Here is a 20,021-nt window from a genome sequence, read left to right as displayed (position 1 = left end):
AACTTCCACAATTTGCTATATATGCTCAATGCCATTTAAGGAAAATAGCAAATAATAAGTGATTGAACTGTTTCTATTTAATGTTTCTGCTTTTGAATCATTCACTTGTAGCTTAAGAGTATCTGAAAAATTATTCAAGAGATTTACGCTGTATTTCAGATAGTGATTAACTATTGTATGTTATTCAGGTATTTTTTTCTTGACTAATATTTTAAAGTAAGAAGTACAGGAGTCTAGGACTGGATCAAACTTAGATCAAGCAACTGCTTCATGAAAAATTAAATGACGTTTTTCAGTCTGTAATAAAACCCGTACCCAAAGCACCCCATCTCATTCCTTATAGGGTAGTTAGATAACAAGCTTTACTAGCAAACAGGGGGCACATCTTTCTCCTAGGTGGTCCTAAACACAGGGTTTTTCTTTCTGGATCATCTTAAGACCAGTTGTAAATTAAAGTCATTGTTTTATTGTGGCCTTGCATAACTTACCTAGGAAGTATGTTAGATTGTAGCAACTTGATGTCTTTGTTTAAAAAACTTCCTGATTTCTAAGCATTTTAAGGCTCTGTGAATAGTTCTTCTTTTCAAGGAGATAGATGCTTCCTTTTGTAATGTTTTAGGATATTGTGAGTTTTTTCCTCACTGTTCCTAGTGATTAGCCTCAAGAAAAATCCCTGTAATTAGGCAACGCATCAGAGACCCCCCCAAAATGCAGTACAGCTTTCCATCCATTTCGCTAATAGTCTCATTTTGCATCCATTTTTGAATATTACTTATGCTCACTTGTTTGCATTCCATAAGAATGTAGAAAAGTGAAGAATTTGAGAAAGGAATCAAAAGGTAGCAGCAAGTTCTAGAAGTTCAGGTTCAGTTGAATATTGAAAGGTGTGTGTGTGTGATAGAGAGAGAGAGGTGGGGATTAGGGTTAGGACAATGTCTGCTGTCTTCCTACTGGTTACCTGCCACAACCACTGCCATCAGAGATATGTTTTCTACCACCATTTTGCCTCAATTGCTTATTTGCACATATTAAAATGGCAAACGTACAGAAACTAACATGGTTGTATAACAAATTTTAGCCATGCTATTATTTACATATATGCAAATTTATATGCATCTAACATGAAATCACAGATGTCAGCAAGATCTGACCAGAAATGGGAAAATGGGGTTTAGAGTGAACAAGCTGAGCTCTCATAATCCTGCATTTCTAAGCCCAAATCTATCTCCCTAGGAACATCTACACTAGAAATAAGGTTCTTGGGATTTCATCAAGAACCTTTAGACTGTGCAAAAAGTGTGGTTGCCTTCTGCTGGTTTACATCACTAATCCACTGTCTGCTTCCATATGCATTTCAAATAAAGCCTGTGACATTAACATGGCATTTAAAGATATGGCAGCCGGGAGAATCAGAGCTTTCATTTTCACATTTTAATTGCTGTGAAATCAATTTTCCTTTACCTGTGTTATAGGAGATGCACATGATTTGAATATGATGAAAAAAGTCTTTTTTTTTCTCCCCATAGGTTGGATGCAAAGTGACTCAATTTTTACATCTATATTTAATGGTCTGCAATTACTTCTGGATGCTCTGTGAAGGCATTTATCTGCACACTCTCATTGTAGTGGCTGTATTTGCGGAGAAACAGCACCTACTTTGGTATTATCTTCTTGGATGGGGTATGCTGTATCCTTCTGTTGTTTTTTTTTCCTAATCCTGTGTATATTAAGATATGTTTGAAGACACAATCATTATCTTCTTTTAATTTAAGAGAATGTTCCTAACACATCAGTCCATGACCTCCATTGCTTTCTTCTCATTACTGAGAAATACAATCTGAGAAGCATTAAATGTTATCCTTATTTGTCTCTTTGTCTTAACTGAGGAATAAACTTTGATTGTGGCTTCTAATTATGTATGCCGATGCAACAATCTCATTTTAGCTACAAGAGAGCATTTTGCATTTGTAGGATTAGGAAGTGACTCCTCCTTTGTGTAGAGAAAATAGTCTTTTATTATGGAAAGACATTAAGAGGTAATCATTCATTGTTTCTCATCTTGGAGGTGTTTATACAGGAACAAATGTTTGTTTTCAAAGAAGTCTCGCCATTCCTAGGGTAGGAGGTCGGACCGATGTTTATTTTTACAGCAGTTCCCTTTGACCTGCTTTGTTCGCAAAGCAAAGAGAAAATTACTTGTGCTGAAAAATCTCTAAAGTATTGAAGGCAGCAAACCAATAAACTATAATGTAGTCTGCAATTTTCATCCAATTAGATTTTTTAAAACAGAAGAATTAAACCAACCTGGGCTGCCTTTGCATAGATAATACGATAATTGCACCTAAGGAATTCGCAAGATCATTGAACTTAACATCCAGGCTGGTGATGAATTCTGGAAAACCTTGAAAGCTTAATTGTGATGTTGTGACATTTTAGTTGGTCCTCATAAAAATATTACTATGCTGTGGTTTTGAGTTCTTTTCCAATGAACCCATCAAACCTCTCCACAGTTTTTGTTAGATTTAAGTTGGTTCCCAGCTCATTCCCATGAGCTGTTCAGCTGAAGCAGTGGACCACAGTCACGGATTCATAGCAACTGCTTACAGTGCTGTACTCGGTCTGGGTCCCCCTCCTGTTTCCCGTTAGAAGTTCTTTCAACCACTGCTCTCGTGGAACAGATAAAAGGAATGGCATCAGGATACATGGAGAATGGCACTCAACTCTATTAGATTTCCCACGCGTACGACTGAGCTTCAACTGCAAACTGCTGTTCAGATCTGCTCTCTGGCCCTGTCAGTGGGCCTGTTAGTGGGTCTCTCTGACCTCTTGCTGTCCATACACACTTGCAAGTCAGTTGCAGTTCATTGCTAGAGCAATGCTTGTACAGGCGTGACTCCGTATCCATGGGGGTTCTGTTCCAGAACAGAAACATGAAACCATGGATACGGGCAAACGCCTGCACCCCAACCCTCTGGAGGCTGTCCTCTGAGCCCAGCAGAGGTTGTGGACAGATGTCTGTGGCCTCTACCAGGCTCCAACTGAGCTCAGCAGCTTAAGACTCATGACTTCCGCTTTCACAGAGAAATTGGAAGTGATGTTTTTAACGCCTTATAAGGCATTTGGAAGCCCAGAGAAGGGCTTCTGTGAACCTCCTAATGCCTTATAAGGCATTAAAAATGTCACTTCTGGTTTCTCTGTGAAACTTGGAAATCACATATTTTGAGCTGCCAAGCTTGGTCTGAGTCCAGCAGAGGACCCTCTGGAAGCGAGGGGAGCAGAGCGCTCCTCCGTTCCAGAGGGGACGCACGTGGGGAGAGGGCTTGCAGACCCAATCAATGCATAACTGAGTCCCCAGATATGGGATCTGCGAATATGGCCCCCGCATGTAGCCGCCTGCTTCCCTTACAGCCTAGTGCAGTGGTTCCCAAACTTTTTAGAGGCCCTAGAGACTGCTGCCCGATTTATAAATGCCAAGGGGTGTGGCTATAATAGCGTTTTTGCAGCAGTGCTCTCCCCCCAAGTAGAAGCTTGTTTGATGCACACAGCCTAATCTGCCATGTCAGTTTTGTGAACCACCAAAAATTGGATCATGACCCACTGGTGGGTTCCCAACCCATAGTTTGAGAGCCACTGAGCTGATATGTTCCTTCCTTGCTCTTTTGTCTCTTCTGTGCTGCTGACTGATTTGTGAAATTTTTGGCTGTGAATACACTTAACCCCGCTCTTCAAAGTGTGAGTTTCAGACCAACTTTATGCAGTTTACTTGTTCTTAGTTGAGCATTGTAGTCTCTCTACTGAACAATGTGGTCCACTTCTGGGTTTAGATTTCTACTATCATAACCCCTTCACAAAGTAGTTTGAAAAATTAAATATTCCTAGCCATAATTTGAGCCCATGACAGGATCCTTTTCATTATAGACAAAAATTAAAGTTGATAAAACAAATTAAAATTAAAACGAATGCTCTCTATGGGCAAAGTGGTTATAAAAGTATTCTAATAAAAGCGGTACAGAGTTGAGAGCCTCATTTTTAAAAGATTTATTTTTCTCATTTTTACACTGCCTTTCCTATGGTTCTTTCCCTTCTTTTGTCCTCACAACAACCCTGTGAGGGAGGTTAAGCTGAGAGTGACTGGCCCAAGGTCACCCAGAAAGCTTCACAGCTGAGTGGGGATTTGAACCTGGATCTAAGTCCAACACTAGAACCACTACACTATCCTAGCTCTGACCTTACCTGCGGTATAACTTCTGAAAGTCCATTTCTGTATACATATTTATCTGCCCTTTTTGAAATAGTGTGCCTTAGGGTGCAATCCTAACTTGTGCTGGAACAGGCAAGCCAGGAGGCTTGTGCTGTATCCAGCACAGGATTATGACCAGAAGTGGCTTAGCTAGAGGCAAGGGGAAACTTTTCCCCTTACCCCTGGGTAAGGGCTGCTGGCGCCTATGGGTCTCCTTGGACTTGCGCCACCTCCTTAGGTGGCACAAGTCAGAGGAGAGCGGAGTGGCTTGAAGCTGCTCCGTTCTCCCCGGGGATGGGGGTTAGGGTCCAGCATAAGTGCCAGATCCCAGCCCCGCCTCCCTCTGCCTGCCCGCCCCCAGGGCCGCCCATCACCCTCTCTCCCCCTGCCCAAGAAAGCCTCCCTCCCTCCCCCTCCCCGCCTCCCCCACGCTTACCTCAGACAAGCCAACACAAGGAGCCGGGAGGAAGCCGGCCTCCGCAGGCCAGCGCTTCTGGGAGCGCCGGCCTGGCTTCCTCCCACGGAGGCACAAACGTGCTTTACAGCACATTTGCGACCCTCCCAGGGGACTTGGGCCGACCTAACGTCAGGTTATGATTGCCCCCTTAATTTATTAAAACCTTAAAAATAATTTAGCATCATCACTGACAGCTTTAACTGATGCAGGCACATGTTCATAGACGTTTTGACAAGTCACTGTAATTAGACTCATCAAGGCTACATCGGATGTGTAGTCTAGAAAATGTCAGCCTTGCTAAAATAAACTGTGTATGTAAAATCATTATTTGTTTATAAGACTATCTCTAACCTTCCTTTGGCATTATGGACTCATTTTACTAATTAGGCAGTAAACTGTAGAGCATTCACTTATAATAAGCAATGTCCCAAGCAAATCAATCTGTTGACAGTCATTCTTCTTGTTGATAATGTTTCACACAGGCAAATTTACATATGCAGTACATTCTTTGCTTTTCCTTGTTATTTTCCATGTACTGTGTTAATTTTAAAAATGTAGAAAAAAATGAAAATGGGGCAGTCAAAGGTGACTTACCTCATGTTGCATCTAGCAGTTTAGCCCAATCCAATGTAAATCAACACGTGACACTGGCACAAGTTATGTTTCACCCCATGGGGGCATTCCGGGAAGGGAACAGTGTAGAGGGAGGATTTCAGCAGCAAACTCTCACATCAGATCCAATCCCCCATTTTTGGGTCTACTCCATTCCCTTTTCTCTCATTGAACTTATGCCAGCTGTATAGCTGGCCTGGGTTTGAGGAGACCAGGAGGCCACCAGGAGGCCTATGCAGAGGTTGTTTGTTTTTTTTTACTTACCTTTGGCAGACTTCCTGATTCCCCTACCACTGGGTGCAGTGTGTACTCTGTTGGCATGGCTGCATAAGCAACAATGATGGGGGAATAGGCTTGGACAGTGTGTCTCATTGTGTTCAACGGGGATTACTCTGAGGCAAGTGTATACAGCAGTGGTTCTCAGGAATAAAACTCCCAAGGTAAGTCTTTGCAGGGGAGGGGGCGAGGGCCTTGGGGAGCCCTGCAGAGGGCTGCATGGGATTCCCAGCACCTCCTGCAACTTGCAGCAGCCCTCAGTAAGTACAAACACTCCGCTTTACCCTCCTTAGTGATGCAATTCTGGGGATAGCGTCACTGCCTGTTTCCTTCCCCCACACCTTAAAGGGGCAGGGGAAGCTTTACATGAGCTGGTGGGTTGTGACCCCAGCAGTTTGAGTACCACTGGTATATAGGACTGCAACCTTTGTCATCCTTTCATGGACGGCTTTATGGCTTTCCTAGGTCTCCAGCTGATGCTGCACTCTTATTCCCCCCCCCCGTCTCATAGTTGCATTTTACCACCATGAGACCTGAAACCCTGGGCAAGAAAGCTTGTCTCCTATGTCTGCAACCGTTCATCCCAAGGATGGGTGTGACCCAACCCAAAGTCGCAAATGCGAGTTGCAGGCTGTGCAAGTCAAATAATTGCTTTAAATTAATTGACAGTTGTAACAGGAGTGATGAAAAAATCTAGAATGCCAGAGCAATGTCTGCAAAAACAAGAATGCACTCAAAAATGCATGAACCTTTTGTGATCAGGCCTATCCTCAGCGCCTTATAGCCATCTCTATTGACTTAAGTTAAGAAAACATTGGCCTGCACTCAGTCCAAACCTTATTGTGGCTATGTTGCTTTTGTTCTGAAGCATTTGTGATGTTTCACTTGATGCAGCAATCATCATTTTCCCTTCTTATCCTTGTTGCAGCAAATCTTTGCATCAGACCATTGTATTTTTTCCTCTAAGTGTGAAATGAAAACAACTAAGCCCCCACTCCAGTCAGTTCATTTTTGTTGTTACGGGCTGCTCTCCAGCAAAGCACTTAGAAGTTTGCCTAACTTTGTATACTCGGTGGTCTTGCTATGAAATTTGGGACAATTTACATGCTTAGCAATGGATTCTTCACTGTGCTGGAGCTATCCATCTGGCTATATTTATGCAAAAAAAAACCACATTTCAGTCCCAAAGTAACTGCAACAGGCTTGTTTGATCAGAAGATATTTAGTAAATATGAGAATTAGTTGTGCCAACATCAGAGCTTCAACAAACAGTGCTTTTTGTTTCCCAAACAGAAAAAGGCATTGTAATTCTTCTTGATAAGTTCCAGAAGGGCAACTGTGGAGCAAAAATACGAGTGCTTGAGCACCTTTTGAGATTGTTAGATCCATTCTGGCATCAGGACACACACTTTGGGAACCCCTGCCCTAGACAATCACAAGAATCCTTGGATGAGATAGAATTTGACATTGGGGAGAAACTGCCCGCACACAACTTGCTGCACTCTTTAATTCATTGATTGATTGCTTGCTTGATATCTCCTTGTGTGTGCTCTGGTCCTTTTGCACATATACAGTGGTGTGTTGGATGTCACTTTCAGAATTACTCTTATTAGTGTCTTATTGGGCAGCGCAGGAAGGTTGCATTTAGAGGTGGGGAGTAGGATGGGTTCAGAGGCCATATCTCACGCACAGGCTCGCCACACAGGCTTGTGGATTGTCATCTTGCTTTGGTCTCTTACCAGGCATCCAGAATTGGAGAAAGCACCTACTACCTGAAAATAGTGGCTAGTTTCTCTCCCACAATGCCTGAAATGTAGTCAGCAGCTGCTCAGTTGCCATGAGAACTGGCAGTACGATATAATCTGGATGAAATGCCCCAATGTATGTGAGCTGTCAAGATGAGATACACTGTGTAAATGCTTCTGATTCCCCCCCACCCCCCAAAAATACTGTGCATATGTGCCTGGGCCTCTGGGCTCAGGGTCAGAACTCTAAAGAATGGGACTTGATCCTTGGTTTTCCTGTATTCAACCATTTTGCTTGGTTGTTCCATGGAGAGAGTTATATGTAATTACCTGTAACCATTTTTGCATTAATATTTGTGGGAATGTTGTTTTCTTAGTTCACAAAATCAAGAAAATTGATTGTGTTAAATCTGGGCCATTCAGCTTAACCTAGTTTAAAGAGTAGCACCTTTCCAAGATTTGCTTGGTGTGCATTTCAGTTAGCAATATTTGAAAACCTTACTTTGGCTACATCAACTGTTACTCTGCACATGCCAGATCTCATCTGATCTCGGAAGCTAAGCAAGGTCAGGCCTGGTTAGTACTTGGATGGGAGACTGCCTGGGAATCCTGGGTGCTGTAGGCTTATACCATAGTCTTTCGAAACTGAAGGTTGCCAACCATCCACTTTGGCTAAATGAATAAAAATCGATTCCTGAGTTATTTAGAATTCTTCACCAAGAGTGCATCATTTCTTGTTCACAGGATTTCCATTTATTCCTGCCTGCATCCATGCTGTAGCAAGGATCTTCTATTACAACGACAAGTAAGTCGATGTGACATACTACCTTTGTAACCATGTCATTAAAACATTTGTACTTAGAGAGAGAGAACAGACTACTTCTCTTCCTTAACTCTGATTTATGTATTTTTATTTTTTATTTTTTTTTGTAGCTGCTGGATCAGTTCAGACACACAACTATTGTATATCATCCATGGTCCTATTTGCGCTGCTCTGTTGGTATGAACTTTTAAAAATGTTTCCTTTATAAAAAATATTTTTCCTGGTTTTATGTCCAGGCTGTTATCACTTTGTAAAGAACAGTGGACTCCTCCATTTGAACAGATGGGCGCATGAAAACAAGCCAAATGTTGCAGCAGTGGTTCCCAAATGTTCTTGTCTGGTGGCTCCCATGACCTACTGGGCCATTGGCTGTGACTCCCCGTTAGGGCTACAATCCTGTATACTGTATAGGATGGCAGATTTTTTATGAAGTTCTCCTGGCTGGTTTCCGTGGCTCCCCAGGGAAGCTGTGGCTCACAATTTGAGAACCACTGCAGTACGACATAAATGTGAATGTAAAAGTTCAACTAAATTTGAATTGTGGGGGGAGGTTGTTGCAGGTTGGAAATCTGTATGTCAGTATTTGGATTTTAGAGCTGTGATGGTGAGGAATTTCAATTTAATGGCCTACTGCTATATCGGTCAAAGGAGGTTGATCCTTCCTGTCTCTCAGAATTCAGTGGCCAGGATCCAAAGTGTTTTAGCAAGTGTTCTGCTCTCACATGGGGGCTTTTCAACATGTCCTTCCCCTCCCCCAAAGCCACCTCAAAGTTGACAGGACCTCCAGGATCTCGTCAAATTAAAAAATGGATTAATTTGTCAATTTTTTCAAAATGCTCCCTTTGGCTGTTTCACCCCAATCACCTCCACATAATGAGGAGAAGGGTAATGGCGCACCAATGGTGTGCTACTTTTTCATTAGTATCTCCACCCCTTTCTCTAACTGAGAACCGGGGTTCCTTTCTTCCAACTGATGCACTCTCTTTTTGGATATGGTTTGGTTTTCCCTTCAGTTTTTGTGAAGGTTGCAAGTCTGTGCCTTCAAAAATATCTGCAGGCTAGCAGAATGAGCCAAGAGGCCAAAATAGTTGGGAGAGCTCAGAAAGGCATGGCTCCGAAGATTATTCCGTATTAAGGTGGGAAAAGAGGGTGCTAATTTTAATCTGTGAAGGAAGGACATGCTGCTGAATGTACAATAGGAAGTCAGATAAGACAAATGTGCTCTTAAATCTAAATAAACCCCGGGCTAAAGAATGAAAGACCTTGCTCAGCTAAACATGCTCAAAAGCCAATTTGTAGCTTTCAGGAGGCAGTAGAACCTGCTTCTGTGGCTGTTTCCTATATAAAAATTTCCGGTGGCTGTTATCTATCTACCAGGTTTGACACATAAATCATGGCCTGGTGAACCTGTTAAAAAGCTGGAGTGGTTCTCTTCTCTCTATTGCTCTGCAGGCCAACTCCTTGCCTGCCTTTGGTTTTTGTAACTATGACTCAGTCACAACAGGTATAGTTCAGTTCCCTTACCTGAAGGTTCAACTTACATTTAAAAAGAAAAAGATTTTAGTTTCTGGAAAGAAAAGGAAAAAAATGTGCAGACATTTTACCTCATTTTACCTCAATGAGGTAACCATTTTACCTCAGTGCTCACTAAGCCGAAAACCTCTCACCTTTTTGGGCTCTCAGGCCAATGAATACAAAGACTTAAGCAATGTATATTATTTAATTCTTTGACATTTTGAAATGTATTAACCCGCTTGTATTATATGTTTCTGTTTTTCACAATGGATTTTCCCCTCAGAGCAGTCACTCTCTGCCCTTTTCTGCACCTGTCCACATGCACGTTATCTAAGTACAGGCCTGGATGTTTGCTTTCACATTTCTATTACAAAATTACCTTAGTGTAAGCTTTGTATTGCCAGTTTACAGAATGAGCTTACCAAAAAATTCATAGTATCCCTTTGCTTCCCTTAAAGGTGAATCTCTTTTTTCTGTTGAACATCGTTCGGGTTCTGATCACCAAGCTAAAGGTCACCCACCAGGCAGAATCCAATCTCTACATGAAAGCTGTCAGAGCCACCCTCATTCTGGTGCCACTCCTTGGCATTGAATTTGTGTTGTTCCCCTGGCGACCAGAGGGCCATATTGCCGCAGAAGTTTATGACTATGTGATGCATATCCTTATGCATTATCAGGTACGAGTTGAAGACTCATTTTTAATTTCTGTTCTTGGTACAAGAATGCAAGCCAAAAACAAAAAAATGGATGAAGGAGCATTTTAGGGCCAAATCCTTTCCAGGGCCAATGCAGCTGCAACACAGCCTCAAAGTAAGGGAAGAAACATTCCCTTACCTTGACGGTGTCTCCGTGACTGCCCCACTACCACAGGATGTAGCATTGGCACAGCTGCATTGGCTCTGGAAAGTTGGATAAGGTTGGGCTCTTAATTTGTTTCCTTATCCAAATAACAGGAGTAAGTCTTTTTAAAAGCATTCTCATTATACAAGTTGTATAAATTTGCACTCTGTAATGAATTTTCAGGTTGGGAGTTGCAGGGTGGTTGATGTAGGAGTAAGTCAATTGGGCATTTGCTGCCATATGAAAAACTCACCACCTGTTTTGGCAGTTTTCAAGGGACATGAAAGGACCCAAAGTGTTTGCAAAGCTGGAACATGCCCCCTGAGCACATGCAGGCCCATCCCCAGGGCTTGACATTGGTCCGCCAATGCCACTGGAGCTCTTTGCAACCACTGGACAGCATTTATTTTTGTCTGAAAGTAGAATTCTTCCTCATACAAGTTACACTGACATGTGAATAGTGAGATGTAGCTCTGTGACATTACTGAAGATACATTAAGCTAATTCAGAGTGAAAGCTTTGTTAGAAAGAAGGGCAACTTTCAAATCAGAATAGCACCAAAGGTGTCACTGATTGGGGCTACACCAGCAGAGAAGTCCTTGTGAGAAAGGTAAGCTTTAAGGAGTACTAAGGAACACTTTTTTTTTTTTTTTTTTTTGGCCAAAAATGCTCCTTCATGAACTTTTGGCTCAGCCCTAAGGACATGATTTTACTATTTGAATCTGATCTAATTACATGTACTATCATCAAATTCTAGTGTGTCAAAAAATCAAACTTGTTCCTGTTTTATTCTTCAGGGTTTGCTGGTGGCAACAATTTTCTGCTTTTTTAATGGCGAGGTACAGTATCTGATTTATTTTATTCATGATTTGGGGATCTGGGTTTAAAATAAAGTGGTTGACACTGGGCGTACTGTGCAGTCAAAGCTACAGGGAAACTGACTCAAAAGAGATGGTGAACTTAATCAGAAGCTGGATTTGAGACCACCTGGTATTCCATGTTTGCTTTCTAAAAGAGAGCAGGACAGTGTAGTAGCAAATAATCATGTTCAGTGCTTTGGGTTGAGTTATTGAGTCATAGCATAGCTTCTGCCAAGGCTTCATGGCTATTCAAGTTGATTCATATAATTATGAAACAACATGGTGGACACTTTAAGACCTACAAGGAGAAGACTGCTTCACCTGGCAAGCCAGCTATGCTGGGCATCTCTTGTCTACTGTTTCATTGCAGAAAAGGCTTTGTTTTGGCATGTTTTAGATGCTGTATGATCAGTTATGAAAGCACATTGCTATGACTGCCTTTTCTGGAGACACTTGGTATTCAATATTATAGTAGGAAGCAGCAGTGGTGATATGACATTATAATATTAGGGCAGGACTGTTCAGGAGCTGATGACTTTTAATCACAAAGTTCGCCCCTCCAGATCTTTTTTTTAAAATAAGAAAACAGATTTTGTAACATTTTACACCTGATGTCAACAGTTCTTGGTGGTTTTCTACCATTTTGCCAAGGCCCCTTCCTGTTGTACAGGTGGCCTGCCATATTGTATGGACGGAAACTATTGTAAAACAGAACTTCCTTCAAATGAAGCAGATAAACAAACATAGCCCTTAGGTACTTTCATCTATTTTGTCCCATGTATTTTTAACCAAGGTAGGAAAGCATGCAAAACTCTATTCAGGAAACAGTTTTTCCATCAGCATTATGGAAATGTGAATAGGTTTGTTGATGGAGAGCTTCTGCTGTAGAAGCCAACACAGAACTTTTTTGAAGGCTAGAACACATTAAATCTTGTTGAATATCTCATATTGGCTGATACATGTAGGAATATTACATTTATATGCCATTTTTGTATACTCTCCTTTTTGAATTTGTGTGTATCTTGTCACCTATTCAAAGATTTCCTGGTCCAAACATACTTAGGGCACAATCCCAACCAGGTCTACTCAGAAGTAAGTCCTATTTTGTTCAATGGAGCTTACTCTCAGGCAAGTGTGGATAGGATTGCAGCCTTAATTTCAGAGACTAATAGCACAATCTTATACATGTTGATTCAGAAGTAAACCCCACTGCATTCAGTGGGGCTTAGTCTTTAAGTGGGCATAGGATTTCTGCCAAAATATATCAAGAACCAACAGTGCAGGTATTCTCTGTGCCAGTATTTGCTTTCCTGCTCCATTGTTAAAGATATTGATTTGTTTCCAAAGAACAGCATGACTCGCTACAAAGTGAGATTTGTGTTTCTGCAACAGGAAAGTTGGGTTTACTGGAGACCATAGTAAAAACTAATGTGAAGCCCCACCCACCCACTGCCAAGTTAGAAAAGCAGTATTTGATTTGACATGGAGATGTGCCTCTTAAAAGAAAGAAAAAGATTCCACTGGATGTGGAATTCCAGATTCCCTTGGGCATGTCTGTGTAGCCCTTTGGATTCAAGCCATTATAATTTATTACAATTTCCTTTCATGTAAAATGGCTGCCATTTTATATCTGCAAGTACCTAATTCTGAGTTCCTCAGAAGTTATTTTAGTAAGACAAGAAGGAATTACTTAAACTTCCCCAATGTACTTAAGGTAACTCAGGTAATGCTTGGTGTAGATTCTGGGCTCAGGAACAAGGACATCTGTGACAAATAAAGATGGAAGCCATGTGGATTCTCAGTGTTGTTTTGAAGTCCTAATGGAAAAAGACCTCAGGAAAGGAGGAATCCCAGTATCAAGCACGATCAGCTTGATTGGCCTACTTCACTCTGTCACTTACCATACATACCATGGAAACACGTGAGCCTCAGTGCTTTGGAAATGAGTTGAGGAAAGGGTCACTGAGGAGGTTTGCCTTGCAGTTGTGTGGCCTTCTAAAGAAGCTCCACTCTACAGTTTGAGAATGACTTGAATGACCAAACCATCTAGGACTGTGAGTTCATCATGTTTTTGAGCAGACATGAAACATATTGGAAGACATACAGTAGGGTTAGTATTCCAGAAGGTCTGTAGGTGATGATTTCGTGGCAAAGGACTCTTTCTCCCACTTACCCAGTGTGAATATCAGAGGTTGGTAGAGTTCACCCTTGACATCTCTGCTTTTTATTCCCATTGTCTGGAATCAGTTCACAAGAAGTGAATACCAGAGCCTCTGTTTCTGTTTACACTGAGATGGAGGAGGTTAATCAGGGGAACCAATGCTGTAGGCCTCGAGCCATTGTTCAGCTGTTCCCTGTGAAAAACAAGTCACTGATCAGCAAAAACCAAAATCATCATTCCATATGGCATGCAAGAGATGGTTTTTGTACTGGAATTATATCTCTATTTTATTCTTCCTTGAAACAGGTCCAGTCTGTTCTGAGGAGACACTGGAATCAATACAGGATCCAATTTGAGCACAGCTTTGCCCACTCTGATGCTCTTCGCTCAGCTTCCTACACAGTTTCCTCCTCAATCACAGATGGTCAGAGCTTCACCTACAATCACGACTGCAATGGTGAACATTTAAATGGGAAAAGCTACCATGATATGGAAAATATTGCATTTAAAGCTGAAAAGCTATATGGCTGATTGCAGAAGACTGTCTTTACTCCACCTCTGTAATATTTTGTGTGGATGACTTCATGACCAGAGAAGACTTCTTTTGTCGAGCATTGGACATGGTTGATCTTGAAGGATGTAATGAATTTCAACATGTTTCTCACATGTGCACATCCATTGGCTTATTTTTCATGTGAGTGTGCTTGTTCCTGTTTGTTTATACACTGGAGCTGGTCGAAATTCATCAGATGAAATTTTAAACTTCAGCTTCTGGATTCCCAACATTCAGAGAAATACTGGTTAAAATTTTAGCTGAGATCTATTAAGCTCCAGTTATTATCTGCATCTGTGTATATGTTTTGTACATATAAATTTGTTTCAAGGTAGATAAACTTTGCCTCTTCAGCATCTACTGTGTAGACAAAATGGGCAATTAATTTTGTATGAAGGGATTCAAAGGAGATTTCTTATTTTCTCAGCAGTTTGTATTATGACTGGGTTGTCTTTGAGGCCATCTTGTTTGCTCACAAGAACGTGTAAATACTGTATTTATCATATTGTCTTGTCTTAAGTGCACCCAGCAAACACAACCTAAAGAAGTACTGAAAACGGATGCAATTTTTGCAAAGTGCTATTCAGATTGACCATGCACCATTTAACTCTGACAAAGATAGATGATAAATCTGCAAAATAGACAGTGACTCAAATCCAGTTAAAGGCAGTTTGAATCACAACTAGTTCCATTACCTTCAGTAAGACATTAATTACAATCCTCTGTGTGCCTCTGAGCAAACACGCATACGACTGGGTTGTTAGTCATAACTAAACTTTAGCTGAATTGGGATCAGTGCGATGGCTTGTTTCAACCACTACTTTATACCAAGCATATTGCAAAGGCATTGGAAATCTTCAGACTCGCATTTTATGACGCGTTTCCTCTCTTTTTTTTCTCCCAGCTCCTACAGGGAACCTCTCACAAAGAAAGCATAGATTATTGTAGTCGGGTTGGTTGCATCCCACCAGCCTCTTGAAAGCACAGGGATTATGATCTGCATCAGGGCATTGGTGTTTGCAAGGCTTCCCCAGGCTTTTATGAAGGAATTGGTTTTTCCTTTGGATGGATGTAATCTTTCCAGTGAATTCAGTAGAAAAGCTTGCCTGTCCAGTAATTCTGTGTGTGTGTGTGTGTTGGAGCACACACACATTCCAAGAAAGACTTCCTTGAGTTAGTTTTCACTGTAATGGCAGATTGGAATTGAATACAGGAATCAGGCACAACTCACCTCAAAGACTTATTGTTCTTTCCTAGTTATTAAAAAAACAATGCCATGTTTAGTAGTTTGGACTTGGACTTGTCTCCTATGCCAAAGCACAAGTTAGGTGATCTTGCAGCTCTTCAGTCTTCCTGTGACACGGAAACTAATTGTATATAGATGGGACAGTCAGGGGCAGGAGATGTGGATTGGTTCTGCTGGCTATGGTGGTGGGTTTCTAGCCCACAGGTGGGGCCAAAGCTTTCCCATTTTGACTCCCCAAAAATGAGGTATTGCCTTCCCCAAAATCCAGGAGTCTGCATCAGTCTAATTGCTTACAATTAAATGTCTATTACCCATAAGAACAGCTAGTCCGGCTTCCTGGATCTCACAGCGGCCCACCAAATGCCCAGGATAGAGAACAATAGCAGTGTGTATCAGGGACAGGAACTGAAACCACTGCAAGACAAAACTTCCACAGTGAAGAAACAAGGAAAGAGGAATGCTGTTGTTACCAGGTGGTGCTTGGTAAGGAATAGATAGGAGCTATATGGTTCAAGCACCATAACAGGAGGGTTGGTTAACAGCACCCAGAAGAGGCAAGTGATATTATTCTGTCTGCCTCTCCCTGGCTATGCTGCCACAGATAGAGAAGAATCCATCACTAGAAATGCAGAGCCAGAAGTGGGGAGTTTTGTCTTTCTCTATCCTGAAAATCATCTTGGTGTGAACAGAGCTCAAGACTCTCAAACAGATTAATGGGTGACACCCCAGTTAAGCCTTGCCAAGACCTTGACCATTGGTCAAATGTGTGTTGGCTATCTTAGGGCTCTGAAAGGCTGTTATTTTTGTCTTGGTTTCTGGGTTAATTAGGAGCTTGGATGAAAATCGATAACAAGCATATAAGCATATCCTTTATTCTGCTGCCTTCACTTACACTATGAAGCGCTATACTCAGTGGTTGGTACCACTGTTTGTGTTTTTAATTGACCACAGTTGTGGGAAATAATTTTGTAGTATTAAAAAGTCAGGAAGTCAGGTAAGAACTTTCCTGAAATGCAGCATTCTGTGCCTTTGTGACCTATTTTACTTTTTTTAACAAGTCACATCTCTTGAATAACTAAATAAATATATGGAAGCACATTAAACGAGGTGCAACTGAGTTCCTGAAAAGTCTTAGGGAAAAAAAGTGTGTGTGTTTTTGCTTTATCTTATTTAATGTGAAAGAAATGTTCAGCTATCATCACTGTTTATAGAATATTCTCATACCAAAGTGCTTCTGACTTGTGAAAGTCACTGGTGAAGAATGAAATGAGGCTCCTTCAGCATTCTCAAAATAATCTCTGCTTTTAAATGTCATGGTGAAACACAAAGTATCTAGCTTCCTCCTTTTTCTAGATTCTTTGTTAGTTGTCATTCAGCAGGCTTCCATAGGCAGCTAATCTGTTAGCTTTGATAATGCTTGGAAGGTTGAACGGCTTTGCATGAGATGTCAATTCATATAGTCACATTTGCAGGAAAAATTGAGTGAATATTTACTCTTTCCTACACTTTTCAATATGTTCCTAGTTGGTGTTTGTTGCTGACTGAGGGCCCAATCCTTTCCAAGTTTCCAGCTCTGTTGCAGCCCCAAGATAACGTTACAAATGTTCCCTTACTTTGAGGAGGCCTCCATAACTCTTTCCCCCCCCCCCCAATAGCAGGATGCAGCATGTACCTTATTGGCATGGTTGCATCAGTGCTGGAAAGTTGAATAGGATTGGGCCCTGACTGTGAAACAGCTATGTGGTGTTATAACATTGAAGTCCTTGAATTCCGAGGGCCATTTATTTTAAAATGTGTGAGTGTACTCAAGCCTGAGTATAGGCCACACATTCCATGGAAATACAGAAAGGTTATTGAATTCACCTTCGAAAGAATCACTCTTTCGAAAAAGCTTGTTTTTGTTCACCATGCTTGCAAAAATGTTTAGAATTGCTTGCTTGAAAGCAATGTGGATCATGCTTGGCTGCATCTCAGATGCCAGAGGTGTCACTAAATGAAGTCTCCAGTGGTTGGAATTTTCCACTGAAAGGTATTGTCATCCCTTATGTGTGATCTCCCATATAGGCACCAGTGATGTGCCTTCAGACAAGTACCTCTCCTCCCACCTGCTTCCATTGCATAAAAGGGTTGTTTAAAAAGCTGTAGTCCTATGCATGCTTACTTGACATTAACTTCATCAATATCAGTGGGACTTTAGAAAAAAATATATTTACGATGGACGCATTAAGTGTGAAATATACCATTATTTCTCTTTTGGAAATCTATCGGGGGGGGGGGGGAGAGCAATGCTTCCTTCCCCACAATGCACTTTCCCTCTTTGTATAATTTGCATAATTTATGCAGATCACACAATTCACTTTTTCTTATAAAGGAATTAGTTACCCCAATGCAAAATTCTAATTTTATGACTTACTACTACATACACACTGTTCTGGTTATACCATCTGGAATCACATCTTTGTCTGAAATTGCGCATCAGTGTCATGTTTTAATTAGGCTACGTGCATCGTTCTTGAAGTGATGGCACACAAACACTGCTGTTTGCTCTGCTCATGAGATCACTGACATTCAGATGTTTTTTTAGCTTTTTTTTCCATGGGCATGGGTGTAATTCCCAGTTTTTCAAAGGCAGCCCAAGACAATGTCCTCTGATGTGTTGCAATGCTCTTGAGTATACACTTTGTAGACTTTGGGTCTGCTCGGTTTGCCCAGTTCTGAAGAAAAGTCAGAATCATTTCATTGCATCTCAGGCCAACTTGTGGACATCAACACATGTTGTGAGTTCCTTTAATGAGCAGGGAAATGTTTTGCACACACAATCTGGGATCCCTGAATACATCTGTACCATTTCTTTCATAGAAGACAAATGGAAAACCCACTGGGAATATGGAACCTTGGCTTGGTCCCGTGTCTAATGATACATCTTATGGCAGCAATTTCCATATTTGTTAGTAAGGAACCCACCAAAATCATTATGGTCTTCTTTGTCACCCACCAATCATTGCCCTACACTGACTTGGATGTTAAAACACTTTGTGTCATCACAGAGCTTAGCAGCTTAGGGCTCTTTCAATCATGCATGTACATGACATGATCTGTCATCACTTATGGATCCTCAGGTGAACATGTGAAATGTTTCTATTAAAAATTATTACTTTTGAGTGGATATCGGGTGATAAGAAAGTTCTCTGTGTGGTGATTAATCTGTTGATGGCTTATTCACGCCCACAGGTCCTCACATAATATTGTAATCAGGGATAAATGTGCCTGTGTGAATGAGCACTGCTAATGTGCCCATTTAGCAACCAATGTGTGGTATGGATGCGTTCATTACTCATTATAATGCGCCTTGGAACAATGGCATTTTTTTAAAGGTTCTTGAAAAGTCTTTTAAAGCCATGTTTCTTCCATCTTTCAGTTATTCCCTAAAAAATATGTAAGCAAGCGTCAGAAAGGGGAATTTTTTAATAAAGGCCCTATCCTGGCATTTGATATCTGTTACAATAACTGTCTAGATTTTAATGTTTCTGAATATTTCTTCAAATGAATGAATATTTTTCTGCTGTTGCATTCAATTAATAAAATGTCAGAAATGATAATTGCTCGGTGTTCCCTGTAAGCTCTTGGTGCGTTCCACTTGTCTCCACAGTGAAAGCATCCCTTCAGCATTTTTTTTTTTTTGAAGCTTTACTTGCATTCTTTGACTATTGGCATATGCGCCTCTGTTTCAAATTCATGCTGTGCAGGTCTTGGAGATCAGGCCCCCATTCAAGGTTGTAACTAACATGTACATTGAGATTCAGCAGTGGTGTGCCATGGTCATGGTAGGAGAGCAAGAGTGGAGGAAGCATGCAATTTTTATATTGAATAGGCCTACACAATGAAACTCCTTTCAGTTGTTGGCAAAACAAATCATCAATATTCAGAACTCATAGAATTTGACAGATTGGCTCATGCAGCTCAAGCCTATGGCTGTCTACTCAAAAGTAAGTCCCGTGGAATTCAATGGGACTTGCTTAGGATTGGAGCCTTAGGGTCCCATCCTATTCAGGCCTTTTGCTGGAGTATCTCATGAGCTACCACTGTAAGTCCTGAGTGGCAGGCTCAGCAAGCACTCCATTGTTTTGTAGGTTACCTCCAGTTCAAACCCCCACAGACCACACTCGGATGAAACTAGCCTACAGAACCTCTGCCACTGCTAGTACGTCAGCAGCAGAAGTGGATTGGGGGAGGGTTGGGTTGATTCAAGGGGTGGGGTGGAAGGGAGAGAATCTCAGCAGCAGCCATATATGCTACATCCTATGCCCCACTTCCCAGCCTCAACCTGCCTCCAGATGTCCTCAGACTTACACCAGCTAACGGGCTGCTGTGGGTCTCAAGGAGACCCATTAGAGACCAGGTAGCCTATGGGAGCTAAGTAAAAAAGTTCTTTACTTACCTCTCCTGGATTGTATGTCTTTTGCTGGCCCATAACACGCAGCACCCATTTCATGATGGTGCACAGTGGCATCACTAGGATTCGCGTCACATGGTGCGGGAGGCCTGCGCGTCACCCCATGAAGTGGGCGGGGCAACGTCCCAGGTGGTGGGCGTGGTGATGTACCGTCGCCCCGCCCCCACTGGTTTTTTGGCTGTACCTTTTGTTAGAACACAGATATTTCAATGTGGTTTGTTTCATTGCATTCTGCATGAA

General features: G+C 41.6%; 1 protein-coding gene across 1 annotated transcript in view; it reads left to right on the top strand.

The window, feature by feature from the left end:
• The window catches only part of CALCRL (calcitonin receptor like receptor), a 79,661-nt gene extending 60,756 nt beyond the window's left edge, over positions 1-18,905 (top strand). The window contains exons 9-14 of the mRNA XM_066611881.1: positions 1,527-1,680; positions 8,075-8,135; positions 8,264-8,330; positions 10,127-10,345; positions 11,306-11,347; positions 13,836-18,905. Of these exons, the coding sequence (XP_066467978.1) occupies positions 1,527-1,680; positions 8,075-8,135; positions 8,264-8,330; positions 10,127-10,345; positions 11,306-11,347; positions 13,836-14,060 (768 nt within the window). The 3' untranslated portion in view covers positions 14,061-18,905. The remainder of the gene's footprint in view (positions 1-1,526; positions 1,681-8,074; positions 8,136-8,263; positions 8,331-10,126; positions 10,346-11,305; positions 11,348-13,835) is intronic.
• Positions 18,906-20,021: the final 1,116 nt, after the last annotated feature.

This window comes from Tiliqua scincoides, chromosome 1 (genome assembly GCF_035046505.1).
Source record: "Tiliqua scincoides isolate rTilSci1 chromosome 1, rTilSci1.hap2, whole genome shotgun sequence".
Lineage (NCBI taxonomy): Eukaryota > Metazoa > Chordata > Lepidosauria > Squamata > Scincidae > Tiliqua > Tiliqua scincoides.
Note: the sequence above shows the minus strand (reverse complement) of the source record. Positions and strands in the feature narration are given on the sequence as shown.